This window comes from Ipomoea nil, unplaced genomic scaffold (genome assembly GCF_001879475.1).
Source record: "Ipomoea nil cultivar Tokyo-kokei standard unplaced genomic scaffold, Asagao_1.1 scaffold1361, whole genome shotgun sequence".
Lineage (NCBI taxonomy): Eukaryota > Viridiplantae > Streptophyta > Magnoliopsida > Solanales > Convolvulaceae > Ipomoea > Ipomoea nil.
The window spans coordinates 1,427,497-1,444,389 of NW_017617789.1; the positions used below are offsets into that span (position 1 = coordinate 1,427,497).

Below are 16,893 nucleotides of genomic sequence, written 5' to 3' on the forward strand. Positions count from 1 at the left end.
GAGTCTTCGAATTTGCCCAAATCCTATAGTGTGAAGTATGATGGGCAATGATTACGAGACTCTAGAATGTATTCATCACTACATATTGTCTGTTCAAGGTTCCAAACTCAACAGTTGATATTATAGTGAATCCACAACTTATTTAGGTAGATTAGACGGACCAAACACAATAATATTAAATTGAGTAAAAACTTGAAAATAGCACCAAATGCACGTATAAACAGTTACATTGCAACGTAACTCTGGTTCACAATATTATTTGTGTGCAAATGTCCACCAATGTAACTCTATTATCTCAAATAAAAGTACAAATACAAATGGGCTTACAATGAGGCTACCAAGTGTTAAATTCACCAGTTTGCCGGGATTGCCTTAGTAGCCAGGGAGGAGGTGCGTTTTGTATCTTCAATACCTTCCGAGATCAATAGAAGTGCTTTAGGCCCTTCATCAGAACATCGGTGTGCTCGGGTTTTCCAACAGAGACACGAACAAAGCCCCGTAGTTCCTTGTTATCATAGTGACGAATCATCACGCCCATCAATGCAAGATCTTCCTGTAGGGGACATCGGTTGATACAAATGCTCAGAAGTATATCGTGGAATTCAAACCTTTTTACATAATGATATGGGTAGCCAAAAATTGAAGCAGTAACAGAAGTTTCAAGGCTTGGAAGTAGTGATTGATGTCCTCGGACCATCTTCAAGAAACACACAACACCATATATATAAAGCCTCAAAAAGCAGTACAAGGTATTTTACCTTTAATTTTTTAGCATCCATTGTAGATGCAACCTTGCAAAGAATGAAATTAGAGTGGCTTGGATACGGGTTAAGAAATGGTACTTCTTTCAAGAGATTATAGAGCCTTTCCCGCTCCTGTACAAGTGCAACTTTAACTTTCTGCAAAGATGACAGACTACAATCAGGGAAGATTTAAGCAACGGTATAAAAAGTTACAAGATAATAATGAGAACTAGTTTAAATTACCTCGAGATAGTCAGGATTCTGTAATGCGGTACATGCAGCAATCTCAGCAGCAACAGATACATTATATGGTTGCTTTGCTCTCCAAAGGTACTCAATAATGCTCCGAGGAAATGCTCCATATCCGACACGGAGTCCAGCTAGACCTAAGCAGCCAGTACATAAATTCTAAGGAGTTTAAAGGTAATTACCAGAATTGATAAGTTATCAGATATAAGAATAGAAAGGAAGATTTTCACTGCAAAGTCCTTAATGAATATCGAGACTCTCTCACTAGTCAAAAGAGTTTGACTGCATTTTTAATAGACTCCAATACAAAGGAAGTTTCCTCAACTAACATTTTCCTAGACAATGGTTAGGACGAATAGTATGCACTGCACCAAGCCGTATTAAGTGATCTCTCGTACCAAGTCGGATGCTAAGTTCTGGAGAATAGATTTCACTTTATGTGCCTGCAACAGTGCAACTCCATTTTTGGTATCACCTCAATTACAAAGGAAAAAGAATTCAGAATTCTACTTTTCATTCCTTTGAAGACCATCTTGATTTCCTATTAACACTATGCTCCATTTTCCTAAACAACTTCTTGGAACAAAAAATAAAAATAAAAAATAAACCTCTCTTCTCAAAGTTCTCAGAGGAAGAAGGTTTGCCCTGCATGCTCATTTACTTATGAAAAGAGCTGATAGATTTTGAAAAGAGGGTTTGAGCTTATCCATAAGCTACTCAAAGGAGTTTATCAGAAAAAAGCTTTTTAAAAAAATAAAAACCCATCTTTTCAGAAGCCAGTTAAAATACCAAAATTGTTGTGAGCTTATCTTATAGGGCTTATTTAAATGCACTTATTGTAAATGCATCTATTAAGTTGTTTATCCAAACTGGTCATAATGTCTGTATTATTTATTATTCATATTATTCTGATTCAGTGATTCATATTCTAAATGTCTGGTAGTACTAATAGATTATGAAATGCACAGAAAATTTAAATTATTTAAGCAAATAATTAATTGGGAATTTGAAGTAGATTGTGGATTGTCCGCAATCAATAATCATAAGCTCTAGGCAAAGGTGCTTATTAGCAATACAAATAAATGACTTTTTGCACATTACAGGGTCCAGATATTACATGCATTTGCTCATTTTATACATCTGAAACAGATTAGCAACAAAATAAAAAGAAACAAGAAAGTTTATGAAGTTAATTTTATCTGTTTAAAAAAAAAAAGAAAGAAAAAAAGAGCATAAACCCACCAGCTCTTTTGCTGAATGTCCGTAGAACAATGAGATTTTCATGCTTCTTCACCCATGTCATCTTAGACCCAATTTCCGAAAATTCAATGTATGCTTCGTCAAGTACAACCAATATTGGCATATTAAGTATTTTCTGTAGATCTGTATCATTGATTATACTGTTCAACAAGGAAACAGATGCATCACATTACAATGAAACCAGAAAGGTCACAAGAAATGTCATACAAATGATAAACAACATAATCAAAGAAAAGCTGGTGGAGGAAGAACATGACAGGCAAAAAAGAAATAACTTAAAATCTCTCTAATATATGATACGAGTCTCATTTAGAAGAATTAAATTGATTCTTTACACTAACCCACAAATCCATAAAGAAACTTGATTCAAGATTTAATACAGTGAAACAAGGCAACACTTTCATGCCTTGAGTAGAAACCAAAGGTCCAATAAAATGATAACTAAGACATTCAACAGGGAACTAATTTGAAATTTTTAGTTCACTATCGTAGTATGTAACTATGGATTAAAAAAGATCCTTCCTGTGGTGCACAAAAGGCTATGAAAGCAACAAATAAGTAACAATGATATTAGATACAGTACACGATTACCTCCCATCTGGGTTATTAGGGGATGTCAGAAATATGCATTTTGGTTTTTCCTTCTCAACAACTTCAGCAATCCTTTCCACATCCAAGCTAAAGTCTGGGTTTCGAGGTACTGTAAGGTATATTAAGGACTAAATCAGTTTTGTTATAGAATGTTAGATAGAAACCAAAACAAATAAGTTTGATAGTTGAACCATATGCAAATGTAAAGGCACCTAATTACACAATAGGTAGAGGACACCACCAATTTCATTAATTTAGACACAGCTGATAGATTATTGTGACTGTATATAAATGTAAACGCAAGCTATCTTGTGATGCTAACACACTTCTAGTGTGAATTCCAGTTTTCACATGATCAATAAACAAAGCAAGATATTGGATGTTTAATTGTTGAGGTAGACACAAGAGGGACACAAAACACAATGAAAACACTAGAGAATATTTAGATGTTTAATTTGGAGTTTGGTATATGAAAGTTTTAAAATCATTATTAGTTATTACATGGCAGCAAAAAGGTACCAACCCTTGATAACATGTGCCCCATTTACAGCCGCATCAAATTCATACATTGTAAATGTTGGTGGACAGTCAACAATTTTTTCTCCAGGATCCAATACACACCTGTAGTATATTGAAATCATCTTCAGAAGAAGAATAATAATAATAAGGTCCTATTATCAATGTCTGTCTTAATTTTATCTTAAAAAATGACCGAACTTTTAATACTGACCGCATTATCAAATCAATCAGTTCATCTGCACCACACCCAGCAAGAATATACTCAGATTCAAGTCCAGAATCTTCAGAAAGTGCAGCACGCAATCTACGACTTTCAGGATCGGGATAAATATAGGGGAATTCTATAGACCCCAAAGCCTCTAATACCTAAAAGAAATTCATATGCATACACCAATGGAAGATTGAGTGAAACTGCAAGCAATGCCCTGTTATGGAAAAATATATTCTGAAACTACATCATTGTTATTTATATCACTGAAAATAGTAAGTACCTCAGGAGGCGGACCATACGGGTTCTCATTGGCATCTAATTTTATAATATCCTCAGGCTTCCTGCCAAGTCGAGCAGATAATACCTGTATTAGAAAAAGCACCCTTGAGATGGAAAAGACAAAAGACAAAAGACAAAAAAGGGAAGGTATTTGTTAATAGCATTCTAGAATTTTATTTTGTTTTATTTTTGTGCAGGAATACTATAAAAGTTAAATGAAGCAACAACACATGATCAAGTTTTTGTAACTGATGGCTCCAGCAACGTATTGTTGGAGTTACCTGATGTTGGCTCTAAAAATCACATCAGGGAACCTTTTTCAACAATGATAGAGCTGTTTCAAACAACAGACCTTTTATGCCTGATAAAGTGTCACATACTTTTGCATTCTTACTCTTTCACTTTTTTTCTCTCTCATTTGACCTTTTCAATAACATTAGAGCTGTTTCGTTTTTCTCTTCATCAATGTTTTTCTTTTAGCAAAATATGCAATGTTCTCCAATTCGCAATGCATCAATTATTTCTTCCTAATCCCCTTGACATTAACTTACTTGATGCTTATTCACTAGATAGTTTATTCCTTTTTTATCTCAATTATGGATGCTTCATTTATAATCTCTTTCTCTCAACTTGAACTTAAAAAAAGTATTCCTTAGGCTTGAATGTTCCCAAACAACATTACTATCCGAAAATGTTAACATTATCATCAACAAAGCTAACACATGAATTAGTTACAAGTTCCAACATTCATTTATATTCAATGAATTTGAACAAAATGAGAAATGGGCCATCAAGAATTACCTCGAAAGGCAAAATGGGCTGATAGGGCTTGAGAGTCCGGAGATGGGGACGGATAAAAGAAGCCCCATCGACAACTTGTCTTGGCTGACTCTCCTCCTTGACCGGCACAGAAGAAGATGCCATGACGGCGATTCTCCTCCTCCAATTTGCTTCAATTCCGCGGCAGGGTCTGGACCTGGCAATGCAAATTGATGAAGTATTGCAGAAATCAATCGCCCCCATGAATTAGTATCAATCGTCCCCTGCATTTCACATCAATACTTTCAGTAAAATAAGCATTATTATCATTTGTCATGATCACGAATGCAGGATAAGTGGGAAAGGAGAATTTGTACGTGAACTGAAGTTGGCGGATGAGACGCGGAGGTGAATTCAGAGATAGGTTTAAGTTACCACATCCCAAACCATAAACCCTACCAATAAGTCTATTCAGGGAATTAATTGCAGTGAGGAACTGAGGGCAGTCCCGTCATAAACGATGATTTCATAAGCGACAACATTTTTTACTTTTTTAAGAGCCACTCAGCCACTAAAACAAACTTTTTTCTTTCGGACATAGTTGTCGTTAATATTAACTGCTGCATTAGGAGTTAATTGGAGTAAGTCAAAAGTGAATGGATAAACAACATGATCCCTATTGTTATAGGAAATATAAAATGAGAGTAAGAATTGGAAGTCTATGTAAAATTACTCATAAATTAATAATTAATAACTTATATTAGGGTGTGTTTAAGCTCACCTCATCAAAAATCATTTTTTGGGTTTTCACTTTTTAGTGTTTGACAAAGCTTGAAAAATTAAGTCATGAAAAATCAATTCTGGTCAAAAGATAAAATCACCTTATTTTTTATGAAAAACAACTCATTTTCTAAGCCTTTTCTCTTCGCCTTGCCGACATTATGTATCAGTCATCTTCCCGACCTATCTCCTCAGCGACCAACTGGTCACCTTCCATCAGAGAAGGAAGGCAACCAACCGGTCGCATTCTTGATAGAAGGCCACCGGCGACGGTCGTCGATTTTATCGTTGGAGTCAACTGGATAAAGTTTCAAGGTTTTGACCCTTTTTCTTTTCTGCTCATTTTCTAAAAATTGAATCAAAAAAATAATTTGCTTAAATGCAACAAAACACTAAAAATGAATTATTATTTTTTTTATAGAAAATAACTAATTTTTAAGTCATATTGTTGGTTTTCAAGCACCCTCTTAATGAGTGATTTGGGAGTTTGTGCTGTAATTTAATGATAGAATTAATATGGTATAGGTATGATGCACAAAATATATTATGGCTCTGTTTGGTAAACCTAGCTGAAAATCTATAAGTTAGGAGCTGAAAGCTGAAAAGCTATAAGCTCGGAGCTGAAAACTGAAGAGCTGTTAAGCTAGTTGTTATGATTGAAAGTGTTTGGCAAAATTACCTTTTTGATAAGCTAATAAATGTAAAAAGACTAAAAAGGACATCTTCATAAAATTTAAATTAGTTTGTTTACATATTAAAATTTAACATTTTGTCTTTTAAAAAAATTAACATTTTGAAATAAAACTATTAGCATAATCATGATCTATCATTTCATAATGAAGTAGCAATAATTGTTGCAAATCTCATAATAATAATAATAATAATAATAATAATAATAATAATAATAATAATAATAATATTTGAGGTGAAAGTTGTCTATAAGGAGGAGAGAAAAGAGTTTTAATTTTGAAGGGTAAATTATGTCATTTCTTTAAAATAATAAGGATAAAGATGAAAAAAAAAAAGTTAGGAAGGTAGAAATTTATTTTGAAACGCTACCTAAGATAACGTTCCAAAATAAGCTCTTATTTTAAGCTAGAAGCTTATTTTGGGAACATTATCAAACAGAGCTTATAGCTTATTAGTAGCTTAAAATAAGCTATAAGCTCCTAAATAAGCTTTGCCAAACTGAGCCGTATATAGGCCCTGTTTGGCAAACCTAGCTGAAAAGCTATAAGCTAGGAGCTGAAAATTGAGGAGCTGTTAAGCTAGCTGTTATGATTGAAAGTGTTTGGTAAAATTAACTTTTTGGTAAGCTGATAAATGTAAAAAGACTAAAAAGGACATCTTAATAAAATTAAAATTAGTTTGTTTACATATTAAAATCTAACATTTTGTATTTTAAAAAAATTAACATTTTGAAATAAAACTATTAGCATAATCATGATCTAGCATCTCATACCGATGTAGCAATATTGTTGCAAATCTCATAATAATAATAATAATAATAATAATAATAATAATAATAATAATAATAATAATTACAGTGGAAGTTGTGGATAAATTCAAGGAGAAGATAAAAAGGTTTTAATTGGGAATGATAAATTATGTCATTTCTTTAAAATAATAAGGATAAAGATGGAAAAAAAAAATTAGGAAGCTAGGAGCATATTTTGAAACGCTAACTAAGGTAGCGTTCCAAAATAAGCTCTTATTTTAAGCTAGGAGCTTATTTTGGGAACATTACCAAACAGAGCTTATAGCTTATTAGTAGCTTAAAATAAGCTATAAGTTCCTAAATAAGCTCTGCGAAACAGAGTCATATTCATAAAGAGTAAAAGACAATTTTGGTCCTAAATTTATAGTGGCACGGACAATTTTAGTCCTTCATAACAAAATTAGACAATTTATGGACACTCTTATTATGATGAGGACAATTTTGGTCCTCCGTCTATATTTCATTTAGATGGCCGTCTAATAGGAGGGCAATTGCGTCAATTCACTCTATCTTCTTCTCCAACCTTCAATTCTCTGTAACTTCAACTTATTTAATTTTTTAAAATGAGAGTCACGGCACCAACCAACCAACCAACTAGCTTATAGTCAATCATAAAGAAAACTCCCCTTCACCAAATTATACTTCACAATGTCGACGGCTCGATCAAATTCTTTACACGTACGCCAAAAGGCAGGCAAGATCAAGGTGGTGCCAGGTGTTTGTGTTTTTGTCACAAAGATACAAATGAGCTCGACTCAAGTCAATGCCACGCCGAGGGAACAAAGGAGCGCAAGATTTTAGCTCCAAAGCCACCGCTTCGTTTGTGTTTTGATTTTGCGGGGTGGTGGATTTGAGGAGGAACTGAAATGTTAGTCCAAGATCGGAACGGGTCGACCCGAAATCTCACAAGGGGTTGAAACCCAGCAGAGATTCATTGCCTCACTCTTGCATTCCCTAGACCAAAAACCTCGATTTTACCGCATGGGTTTCGGAGAATCTATACAAGCTCCTCACCATTGTGCTCTTTGCAGCCACTGTCGCCGATTTATTCTATTTCTGAAACGCCGCCGAGGGCTCGGGCGCCTTGCTGTGCATTGAGTCCACGCAGGCGCACTCTGTTAAACCCCAGATGCCTCAGATCAACTGGAATGACATCCCTGCAATCCTAGATAAGTCTTCTCCCTATGCGAATTCCCGATTCGAGAAGTGGATCATTGTGTCCGTGTCCAATTACCCGTCAGATTCACTCAGGAAGCTCACAAAGCTGAAAGGGTGGCACATTTTGGCTGTTGGGAACTCGAAAAATCCCAAAGATTGGAGCTTGAAAGCTGCAATTTACATATCTTTGGAAGCACTTCGATATCGAATTGGTTGGGGGAGATTGCTAGGCAGGAGGTTATTTTGTAGTATAGTCATGAAAATCCTAATAGGGCTGTTGTTAACCCTTATATACATTTTGGCCAAAGGTCGGTTTGGCCAAGAGGTTGCCATCGGAGAATGTGGGTGAGATTGAGCGCGAGGAGTTCTACGCCGAGTTTTTTGGTGTGAGACAATTCATTCGGCAGGGAATTTCAAATGGTTTGCCTGATGTTGATTCGGTTTTCTATTTTACTAGGAAGTCAGGGCTCGAACCATTTGATATTCGGTTTGATGAGCGTGCTCCAAAGGTGGCATTGCCACAAGGGACAATGGTGCCAGTGGATTATTTCTACACCATATTTCAATCGTCTACATTTTGGGGTTTGGCGTTGCCAGTTACAGAGAATTGAAGGTTGGAGAAGAAGATAGTGTGGAAATTGACGCAATTGCCCTCATCTTAGACGGCTATCTAACAGAAATATAGACGGAGGACCAAAATTGTCCTCGTCACAACAAGATTGTCCACAAATTGTCTGAATTTTTTATGGAGGACTAAAATTGTCCGTGCCACTATAAGTCTAGGACCAAACTTGTCTTTTACTCTATTCATAAATAATAATAATAATAATAATAATAATAATAATAATAATAATAATAATAATCTTAATTATAATAAAGCTATATGGTCTTGTGAAAATTAAATGTTGATATTATTTACATGTTGGTATTATAGTTAAGATTTAGCAAGTTCCATATGGTCTTGTGAAAATTGAATGCTGATATTAATGGTTAAATGTTGGTATTATAGTTAAGATTTAGCAAGTTTAGCAAACACTTTTTATATGAGTGAAAAACATATGATATATAACAGGAAACAAGTGTATAAAATGTTTAGTGCAATACAACAAAATCTGATACATTATCCATATAATTACATGGAAATAGTGATTTTTGCAACAAAAATAATAATATAGCATTAAAAATGATGTCAAACCAGATATCAAAGGGAAAACTACTTCTGGAAACTATTTATAAAATATCAAAGGGAAAAGAACACAAAAGTGAAGGACAAACCAGATAAGAAAAGTAAATGTTACCACTTGAAAATCATTTTTAACTCTAAAAAAACAATTGAAATCTTAACTATAATATAATTATATGGTTTGGTGAGCAATTATTGTTACAATTATTTTTTTAAATGGTGATGATGATTAATAGTCATTTATATTTATAAATAATTGTTTGGTCTTTAAAGGTAAATTGTATATTGCTACATCTAAAGTTAGAAATCTCAAAGGTCTAAAAATTTTGATCCGTGGTGACTCTAAATTTATAATTCAATTACGATTGTAGTTCACTAAGTTCTTAAAAATTTGTAATATTAAATACTATGTACTAAATTTTTAATATAGTTTAAGATTTGTAATAATCACCCACCTTAAATATTATTTTAATTGCAAATATATTTATGTTCATAATTTTATCATAGGAATTCACACATAATAATTATTTAAATATTTTCATGACTTATTTAAAGATGTGTTCATCTAAACTCAAAATCTAAGATGATAATTGATATTTAAATTGCACATTAATCTTAGGAATAAGGGTCAAATAGGCCATCGAACTGCACACGATAAAACAATTAGGCCACTGAACTTAAAAAACCAACAATTGGGTCCATAAACTAATCAATTTCAAACAATTCTTCCAATTTGAAGGTTTCCAACAGGTCAACAAGTCATCCTTCCAAATTAATTATTTTTTAAATTTTAAATTTTAAAAATTAATTATTTAAATTAAAAAAAAAAAACTGGTTCCAGCCGGGTCGTCTCCGGCTGGATTCCAGTTTTTTTTTTTTTTTTAATTTAATTTAAAAATAATTAATTTTTAAAATTTATTTTTTTAAAAAAATAATTAATTTGGGAGATGACCTGTTGACCTGTTGGAAACCTTTAAATTGGAAGAATTGTTTGAAATTGATTAGTTTAGGGACCTAATTGTTGGTTTTTTAGGTTCAATGACCTAATTGTTTTATCGTGTGCAGTTCGACGGCCTATTTGACCCTTATTCCTTAATCTATTATTAAATAAAAATATATATTTTATTTCAATTAAAAATTTAATTTGGATAACATATTTATATTTATATAATGTACACATTTGAAGATAGATAAATAGCATTTCCTTGTCTGTGAAGACTCCCGAGACCAGTCTAGAAATTGTAGCTCAAAAACTTGCGAGGCCGGGTGCTATACGCTATGGCAGCCATTGCAGCAGGCAGCTTTCACCTCTACTGGAAACCAACCTTCCACAAATCTAGCATCCAGAAGACCTCTCCAAATTTCACTCATCAACAAAAGCCTTGCCATGTATCACCACTCAAGGCATCTCAAAGCCAAAGCACAAGCGTTTCTTCTAGCTCGGTGCGGTCCCGGCGCCCAGAAAACGTCGCCGGAGAATTCTTCGTCGGTAATTTCCTGAAATACAGTGCGTCACCTTCTTTGCCTTTACATATACTTTGCAGTTGTGCTCACCTTGCTATTGTTATTATACCAGTGATGTTCGCCATGCTATTTGGATTTATCATTGATTGTTTTTATAAAAAAGGAGAAGTTATTTATTTTGCAATATTCTTATCAATAAGGATAGAAGAGCGCGTATGCCGCACTGGTCCCCTGTCCACTTGATGATGGTTGAGAAGCGGTTACTGCAATTAATTTTTGCTTGAAAGCAAGATGATCAAGTGTATGTGTTAGGGAGCTTATGTTAATTTAATTGCAAAGATTAGCAGCTCTTCTCATCTTCTGAGTTATATGCTTCTTTTGACAAAAGTGTTCATAGTATACCTAATTAGTTACTCTTCACTGACTAACAGTTACAAGTTGAGAGCTAATTAAAAGTTATTATAGCTGAATTTGGAGATCACTACCCAGGCTTGGAGTTAAAATAAGGTTTTCTGACAGTAGAAGGCATAATTTCCACAAATATTGTCGTGTAAACCACAGTGCATTAAAGTGCAATATTTTTCCTGATTATGGTTTTTGTACAATTCATAGTATGCTGGTGTCACAAGAAGGTATTCAATATGCATGTGTTTGTTTATAATAACTTATGGTGTGCATTCACCTAAACTCATCCTATTTAACTATGATAAACTTGCAGATCATACGTGCATAGACTGTGATACTTGCCGTTGGATGGCTCCGGTAAGAATATTAGGTTTGTGTATCGAAAGATGTTCTCTTCATATATGGTGCTTTAAATTGAGAAAGTGAACTTAAAGTGTGAAACCGAAAAAATGTTTATAAGAAAATAAGAGTTAATATATCATGTTGCAGTGTACCACTAAAGTCTGGAAATTGTGGTTACTGATTTTGTTGATTACAATGAACCTGGACAATACTACTAGTTGCTATAACATGAATCATAGCCAACTTCTAATCTTTTGATCAACTTCTTCAATATGAAATGCTCCTTGGTGCTTTTTGGAGCATTTAACTTACTAAAAGTTATGGAATATAATTGAATGGTTCAAGTAGTACAAAGAAACCTCAATATGAGCAAGATGAATCCGAGATAGTACATCATACCACCTGTTTAGACTTGAGGTTATAAATTTTCTGCGTTTATAGAAGCATTTTTTTTATTAAGAAAATGGGTCTCCAGAAAAGTGCATTTGCTGTAAAATATATGTAATGGAGGAAGAAAACATATGGTTGACAATGAAAATATGGTTCTGAATCCTTCCAGGAAGTCTTCACACGAATGAATGACATGTCAGCAGTCTTTAGACAACCAGGCTGTGGAGAAGAACGATTGAGAGCTCTTCAGGTACTAAAATTTTTAGTACCATATTCACTCTTCGTCTTACGAAGTGCTTGCATCAATCTTCTTAGTTGAAGAAAAAGAGAGCTGAAAAAATGGGATCCAAATTAATTCCACCTTTGGCCCCTCAACTATAATGACATTTTTAACTTTTGATCCTTTATCATTTCACAAAAATGCACCCTTCTTTATATGATGGCATTTTGAACTTAATTTGGTTGATTTGGAAAATTCAAGGGACCAAAAGTGGGAATTGATAGTCAAGAACCAAAAGTGGAAATATCATTATAATTGAGGGGCCAAAAATGGTATTAATTCAATGGAATCCTGCATCATTGTGAGAAGCAACAATTTGCCATTTTAAAATATGAATATATGTACACTTTCTACCCTTTATGTCTGTGTATCTACTCTTGACATTTTGTATAAACCAATTAAAATTTTTGATAGTCCTAATTTCTATATGGGAATACCATGTTTCTGGCCTTACTTTCATTTCCAACATGCTCAATCCATTCGGAGAGACCTCCAAATTTTGAAGTTCAAAAAACCTTTTCAATTTGCATAGTTGAAGTAACCGAAAACTGAAAGAATGATATTGTGTATTCATTGCAAAAACTCAATAATTATGTCATTTTGTTTGAAAAATATGAAAGTACACACACACACACACACACTTTATACTCCTTAAATTTGGATGTCTCAAATGTTTTCAATTGTTCTTATTTCTAAGTTCCATTTGGGAATTATCATGTTTCAGGCCCTACTTTCATGTCCAACAAGCTCAATCCACACTGAAAAGCCTGCCCGCGATATTTTAGAAGTACAGAAAACCTTTCCTATTCCAATAAATGAGCAGAGAATTCCGGTATTGCCTACTCAGTTGCAGTTACATTTGTTTTAAGTTAATCATTATTGTTAGCTTTTGCCCAAGATTCAAAAAGAGTTGAAAGTGTGTATTATATATGTTATGTGAAGTGAATATTTTGAAATTTGAATCATGACTTGTTCAAAATTGGAGGTAACAATAAAATGAGGCAATGCCAAGGAGGAAGAAAGCAAAAAACACAAGCATATGCCCACAAAAGAGAGCGAGAGAAAGCATGGCTTGTACCTAGAAATGTATTAAGAGGAAATGGGAAATGAGGTCAAAGATCTTTCTTTTGAGAGTCACTATGGTATTAGGTAGTGTTAAGTGCTTGTGAAGGGTGGCATAGGTGGTGTTTAAATTAATGATTGCCTTATGAAGAATACTTTGTCTCCTCAATGGGTGAAGTTGCAGAGATGCTGGAAAAGATTATTGATGTTCTATCCACACTTGATTATTATTTCTGGCAATGCTTATGCACAATCAATCAATCATCTATGTGGCATCCGTTCTTGGCTAGTATAATGGTTTAACAGAAGTATTTTTACAACTATTCTAGCAGTTTAGGTGTCCATGGTTAATTTATACTCCTTTGGTTTGGTTTGGTAAATTACATGACAAATTCAACATTTCAACCTTGGCCTCTTGACTTGAGGATTTAATATTTGTTTAGGGCATTTATCACTGTGGTTATCACTCTGAGAAGTCATTTGGGTGTACTTCTTATTTGATTGTTCATCCTGAAGGAAATATTCTTGTTGACAGGTACTTTTAGGTTATCTTTTGTCACTTAAATTTTGTTAATTTGATTACAAATATAATTACTGTAAAGAATAGAAAACACTATGTATCTAGAGAATATATAAAAGACAAAATTTCGATGCAAAAAGTTTGAGAAAGAAATTTTTTTTTTAATTTTTTTTTATCATGTCTCTTTCCCTGTATTTGCAGTCCTAGGTACACACAGAAGTTGGCACATAATATTAAGATGATTGGTGGAGCTCGTTACATGTTTCTTACCCACAGGTATGATGCTATCAATTGTCTCATTTTGCTTAATCCTTAGATGTATTATTAACTATAGGCTATCATTTTAATGACCAGGGATGATGTTGCAGATCATGAGAAGTGGTCAAGTCAATTAGGCTGTGAGCGAATTCTTCATTCAAATGAAGTACAGCTATATGTTCTTACAACTGTGCAATTATACTGTTAGTTGTTTGCATCTTTAAAGATATACTTCATAATGGCTATATTTGCAAGTAGATTTTAAGGAAACATGTAGCTACTCCCACACTCAAACCCTTCGCCCTAGAGTCCACCCAAAAACTAAATAAAATAAAATAAAAGAAAAATAAAAAAGAAGAGAAGGAAGAACTGAAAGACTTGTGTAACTCTGACTAAGATGCATGTATTTCCATTAAGCTGCTTGAAAAGAATTTAGGTTTAGAACATGAAATCTGAGATCCATCTTAAGTGCCTCTACATCTGCACTTTTGTAACTCTGACTAAGATGCATGTATTTTTATTATTCTAACTGATATGTTTGGTTTATGATATTTTCAGGTAAATACCTCAACAGCTGGAGTAGAAATTAAGCTAGAGGGGACGGGACCATGGAGCCTTGGAGATGATTTTGCCCTTGTTCATACTCCTGGCCACACAACAGTAAGTATATTATTCTAGGATTAAAATCCATTTCAAGGTTAAGGAATTGATGAGTAAATTAACCCTTTCCCAGTTTCTTACTGGAGTTTCTGTTGTTTTCCATAATCTTTAGAGTAAATTTATGATTAGGAATTTTGCATTACTAACTCTAATGCCCAGTGTTGCATAATGTGTATTTCAGGGTTCTGTATGCTTGTTTTACAAGCCGTTAAAGGCTCTCTTTACAGGAGATCATCTTGCCATGAATGAATCTGGGTTGACCATTTTCGAGATATACAATCATGATTCAAGTATGTCAAACTGTTAATTAAACAAAACTTCTACTTCATCCTTTTAGGGACATGAGAAATTCACAAGAATGGAGAAGTACAATAACAACAACCACCCAAATAAAAAAAAGAAGAAGCTACAACTGTACTTATTGGGTGAGCCCAGTCTTGACATAGGGGAGTTCAAGATAATGTCTAACATCTCAACCTAATGGGGAATTCAATTTTGAAAAGATTGCAGAAGGCCTACAGTCAACTTCTCTGTATTTGGATAAATTAAACAAATAAACTGTATAAATGTAGAAGTCCAAAAATTACAAGTTATGTATGTCTTGAGAGCTCTAGGTGTCTAGTTTACTACTAAAAAGATAGTGCATCATGTGGAGTTTCCTATAGAAATTCATTGCCAATTTACTAAAGACTGTTAAGAGTGTTAGGCGTATCTATCCAAATTTTGTCTTCTTACTTTTAAGTGCCCTTTGATGTTCTTTTAATAATCTTTCATTTTCAACCCATGGAGGGATGTTCTAAGGAGTCTATAATACCCTACATGTACTTGACAGCATCAAGTTTCAGATTATTTCCAATACAAGTCTTGCTTTGTGTTGCCTCTTTATAAACTCTGCATCTCTACAATGGATTCCATTGAGTGGTGAGATTTTTTTATTATTTTATTTAAAAAAAAAACTTTCTTCTCTATTAGCTATCTTTACAGTGGATTCCATAAAGTGGCAGAGCAGTTCTTAGTCCCTAGTTATCCTGTATCAATGTCACAAATACTGAATGCTTAGTATACCCATCACTGATAATGTTGATCAACTCTAGAGTCTAGACCGCTTTATAAGTGAATTCTATACCTGGAAGATGAGACAGTTATATGCCACCAATATGTCTGAATCTGGATTTATGGAAAGAAAATGCATTTTGGAGAACAAACAAATTTTGTTTGGGGGTTGAGCTGGTGTCTGGATGCTGCTCATGTTATGTGTTGGTTCTCTACTACTACTTTTACATTATGGTGTTGCACAAATTTGTTAGTCTATTATTGTCAATTTGTTGCAAGACTGATGTTTTCTTCTTCACATACAGTATCCAAGCAATATGAAAGCGTCAGATCATTGCTTGAGCTGGATTTTGAATGGATATTACCAGGTCAGTACTACACATCCTTTTCTTTTCCTGCCAAACTTTGCAATTAGTAGACACCACCTTCCTCTATCTAATCAATTCCCATATTTTTAGATTGAGTGATATGATATTTTACGGAGTATTTCATTGTATCTTGAAAGTTGATACACACCAACACGGAATTCCCCGATGCTTATAACATACATGCATCTAAATTTTTCGTTAGAACAAATCAGAAACCTTTTTCACTTTGATGATCAACTGTATGTTGTACATTGGTGTGATGAATTCCAGGTCATGGTAGGAGAGCTGAATTTAGAGATGTTGAGGACAAGAATTCTACTTTAAAAGCTTTCTTGGCTGCAAAACGACAACATGTCTAGATCTCAAGTTGGTGAATGGTAAATGCCTAAATGGTTCATCAACTCTTTCTAATATTAATATATATGTATAATATAGGGATCATGGAGGATGTAATGACCTGGGAAGTAAGTCGGCTAAACGGCATCCTAGTTTAATAAATAAAACAGCTGTCGAAACAGTGATGTTCGGAGTATAGCTGCTGCTGCAGCTAAAGTCGTTGCTTCCCTATGATATATTTTGGCTTACTATGGATTGTATAAATAGCCGGCCCTTGGGCCTGTAGAAGAAGTTTCTATGGCAGTTATCAAATGAATAAACACTTTTCTCTCGCTTAAAATCTCCCACTCACTCTTCTCATCTTCCCTAACCTCCCTCTCTATTCTCTGCAATCCCAGCTCTGTTGTTCTACATTGAAACTCAGTGCATTACAGAAGAATAAAGAAGCATTCGTAAAGTTGTCAGTATATCTGGTTGTATTTGTTGAGGAGACAGGTTGCCAGTTGCCACTGAATTCTTCTTGAG

General features: G+C 34.0%; 2 protein-coding genes across 3 annotated transcripts; one reads left to right on the forward strand and one right to left on the reverse strand.

The window, feature by feature from the left end:
- Positions 1 to 179: 179 nt before the first annotated feature.
- Positions 180 to 5,100, reverse strand: LOC109185882 (histidinol-phosphate aminotransferase, chloroplastic-like). The gene is made up of 10 exons (XM_019335849.1): positions 4,989 to 5,100; positions 4,654 to 4,895; positions 3,854 to 3,937; positions 3,574 to 3,728; positions 3,367 to 3,464; positions 2,844 to 2,952; positions 2,235 to 2,392; positions 987 to 1,129; positions 759 to 899; positions 180 to 553 (listed from the first exon to the last, which is right to left on the reverse strand). Exons 2-10 carry the CDS (start codon positions 4,873 to 4,875, stop codon positions 422 to 424), a joined length of 1,242 nt encoding a protein of 413 aa, XP_019191394.1. The 5' UTR covers positions 4,876 to 4,895; positions 4,989 to 5,100; the 3' UTR covers positions 180 to 421.
- Positions 5,101 to 10,435: 5,335 nt separating this feature from the next.
- LOC109185883 lies at positions 10,436 to 16,708 on the forward strand. 2 transcript variants are annotated; one of them, XM_019335851.1, is made up of 11 exons: positions 10,436 to 10,737; positions 11,413 to 11,456; positions 12,001 to 12,081; positions 12,836 to 12,943; positions 13,617 to 13,708; positions 13,895 to 13,969; positions 14,048 to 14,117; positions 14,510 to 14,611; positions 14,793 to 14,901; positions 15,970 to 16,032; positions 16,303 to 16,708. In XM_019335851.1, the coding sequence occupies exons 1-11, from the start codon at positions 10,509 to 10,511 to the stop codon at positions 16,389 to 16,391; spliced, it is 1,062 nt and encodes a 353-aa protein (XP_019191396.1). In that variant the 5' UTR covers positions 10,436 to 10,508; the 3' UTR covers positions 16,392 to 16,708. The 2 variants fall into 2 exon arrangements, with proteins under 2 accessions (XP_019191396.1, XP_019191397.1); XM_019335852.1 differs by having other exon boundaries at positions 10,436 to 10,719.
- The last annotated feature ends 185 nt before the right edge of the window (positions 16,709 to 16,893 follow it).

What these genes read in the sequence shown, in the direction of transcription:
- LOC109185882 (XM_019335849.1), bottom strand. Translation starts at nt 4,875, where the DNA reads ATGGGGGCGATTGATTTCTGCAATACTTCATCAATTTGCATTGCCAGG. An exon ending in GACATTCAGCAAAAGAGCTG is followed by an intron (nt 1,130 to 2,234) that starts GTGGGTTTATGC and finishes CTGGCTGCTTAG; the next exon opens with GTCTAGCTGGACTCCGTGTC. An exon ending in TGGATGCTAAAAAATTAAAG is followed by an intron (nt 554 to 758) that starts GTAAAATACCTT and finishes TGTCCCCTACAG; the next exon opens with GAAGATCTTGCATTGATGGG.
- LOC109185883 (XM_019335851.1), top strand. Translation starts at nt 10,509, where the DNA reads ATGGCAGCCATTGCAGCAGGCAGCTTTCACCTCTACTGGAAACCAACC. An exon ending in CGGTAATTTCCTGAAATACA is followed by an intron (nt 10,738 to 11,412) that starts GTGCGTCACCTT and finishes ATAAACTTGCAG; the next exon opens with ATCATACGTGCATAGACTGT. An exon ending in ATACTCCTGGCCACACAACA is followed by an intron (nt 14,612 to 14,792) that starts GTAAGTATATTA and finishes TGTGTATTTCAG; the next exon opens with GGTTCTGTATGCTTGTTTTA.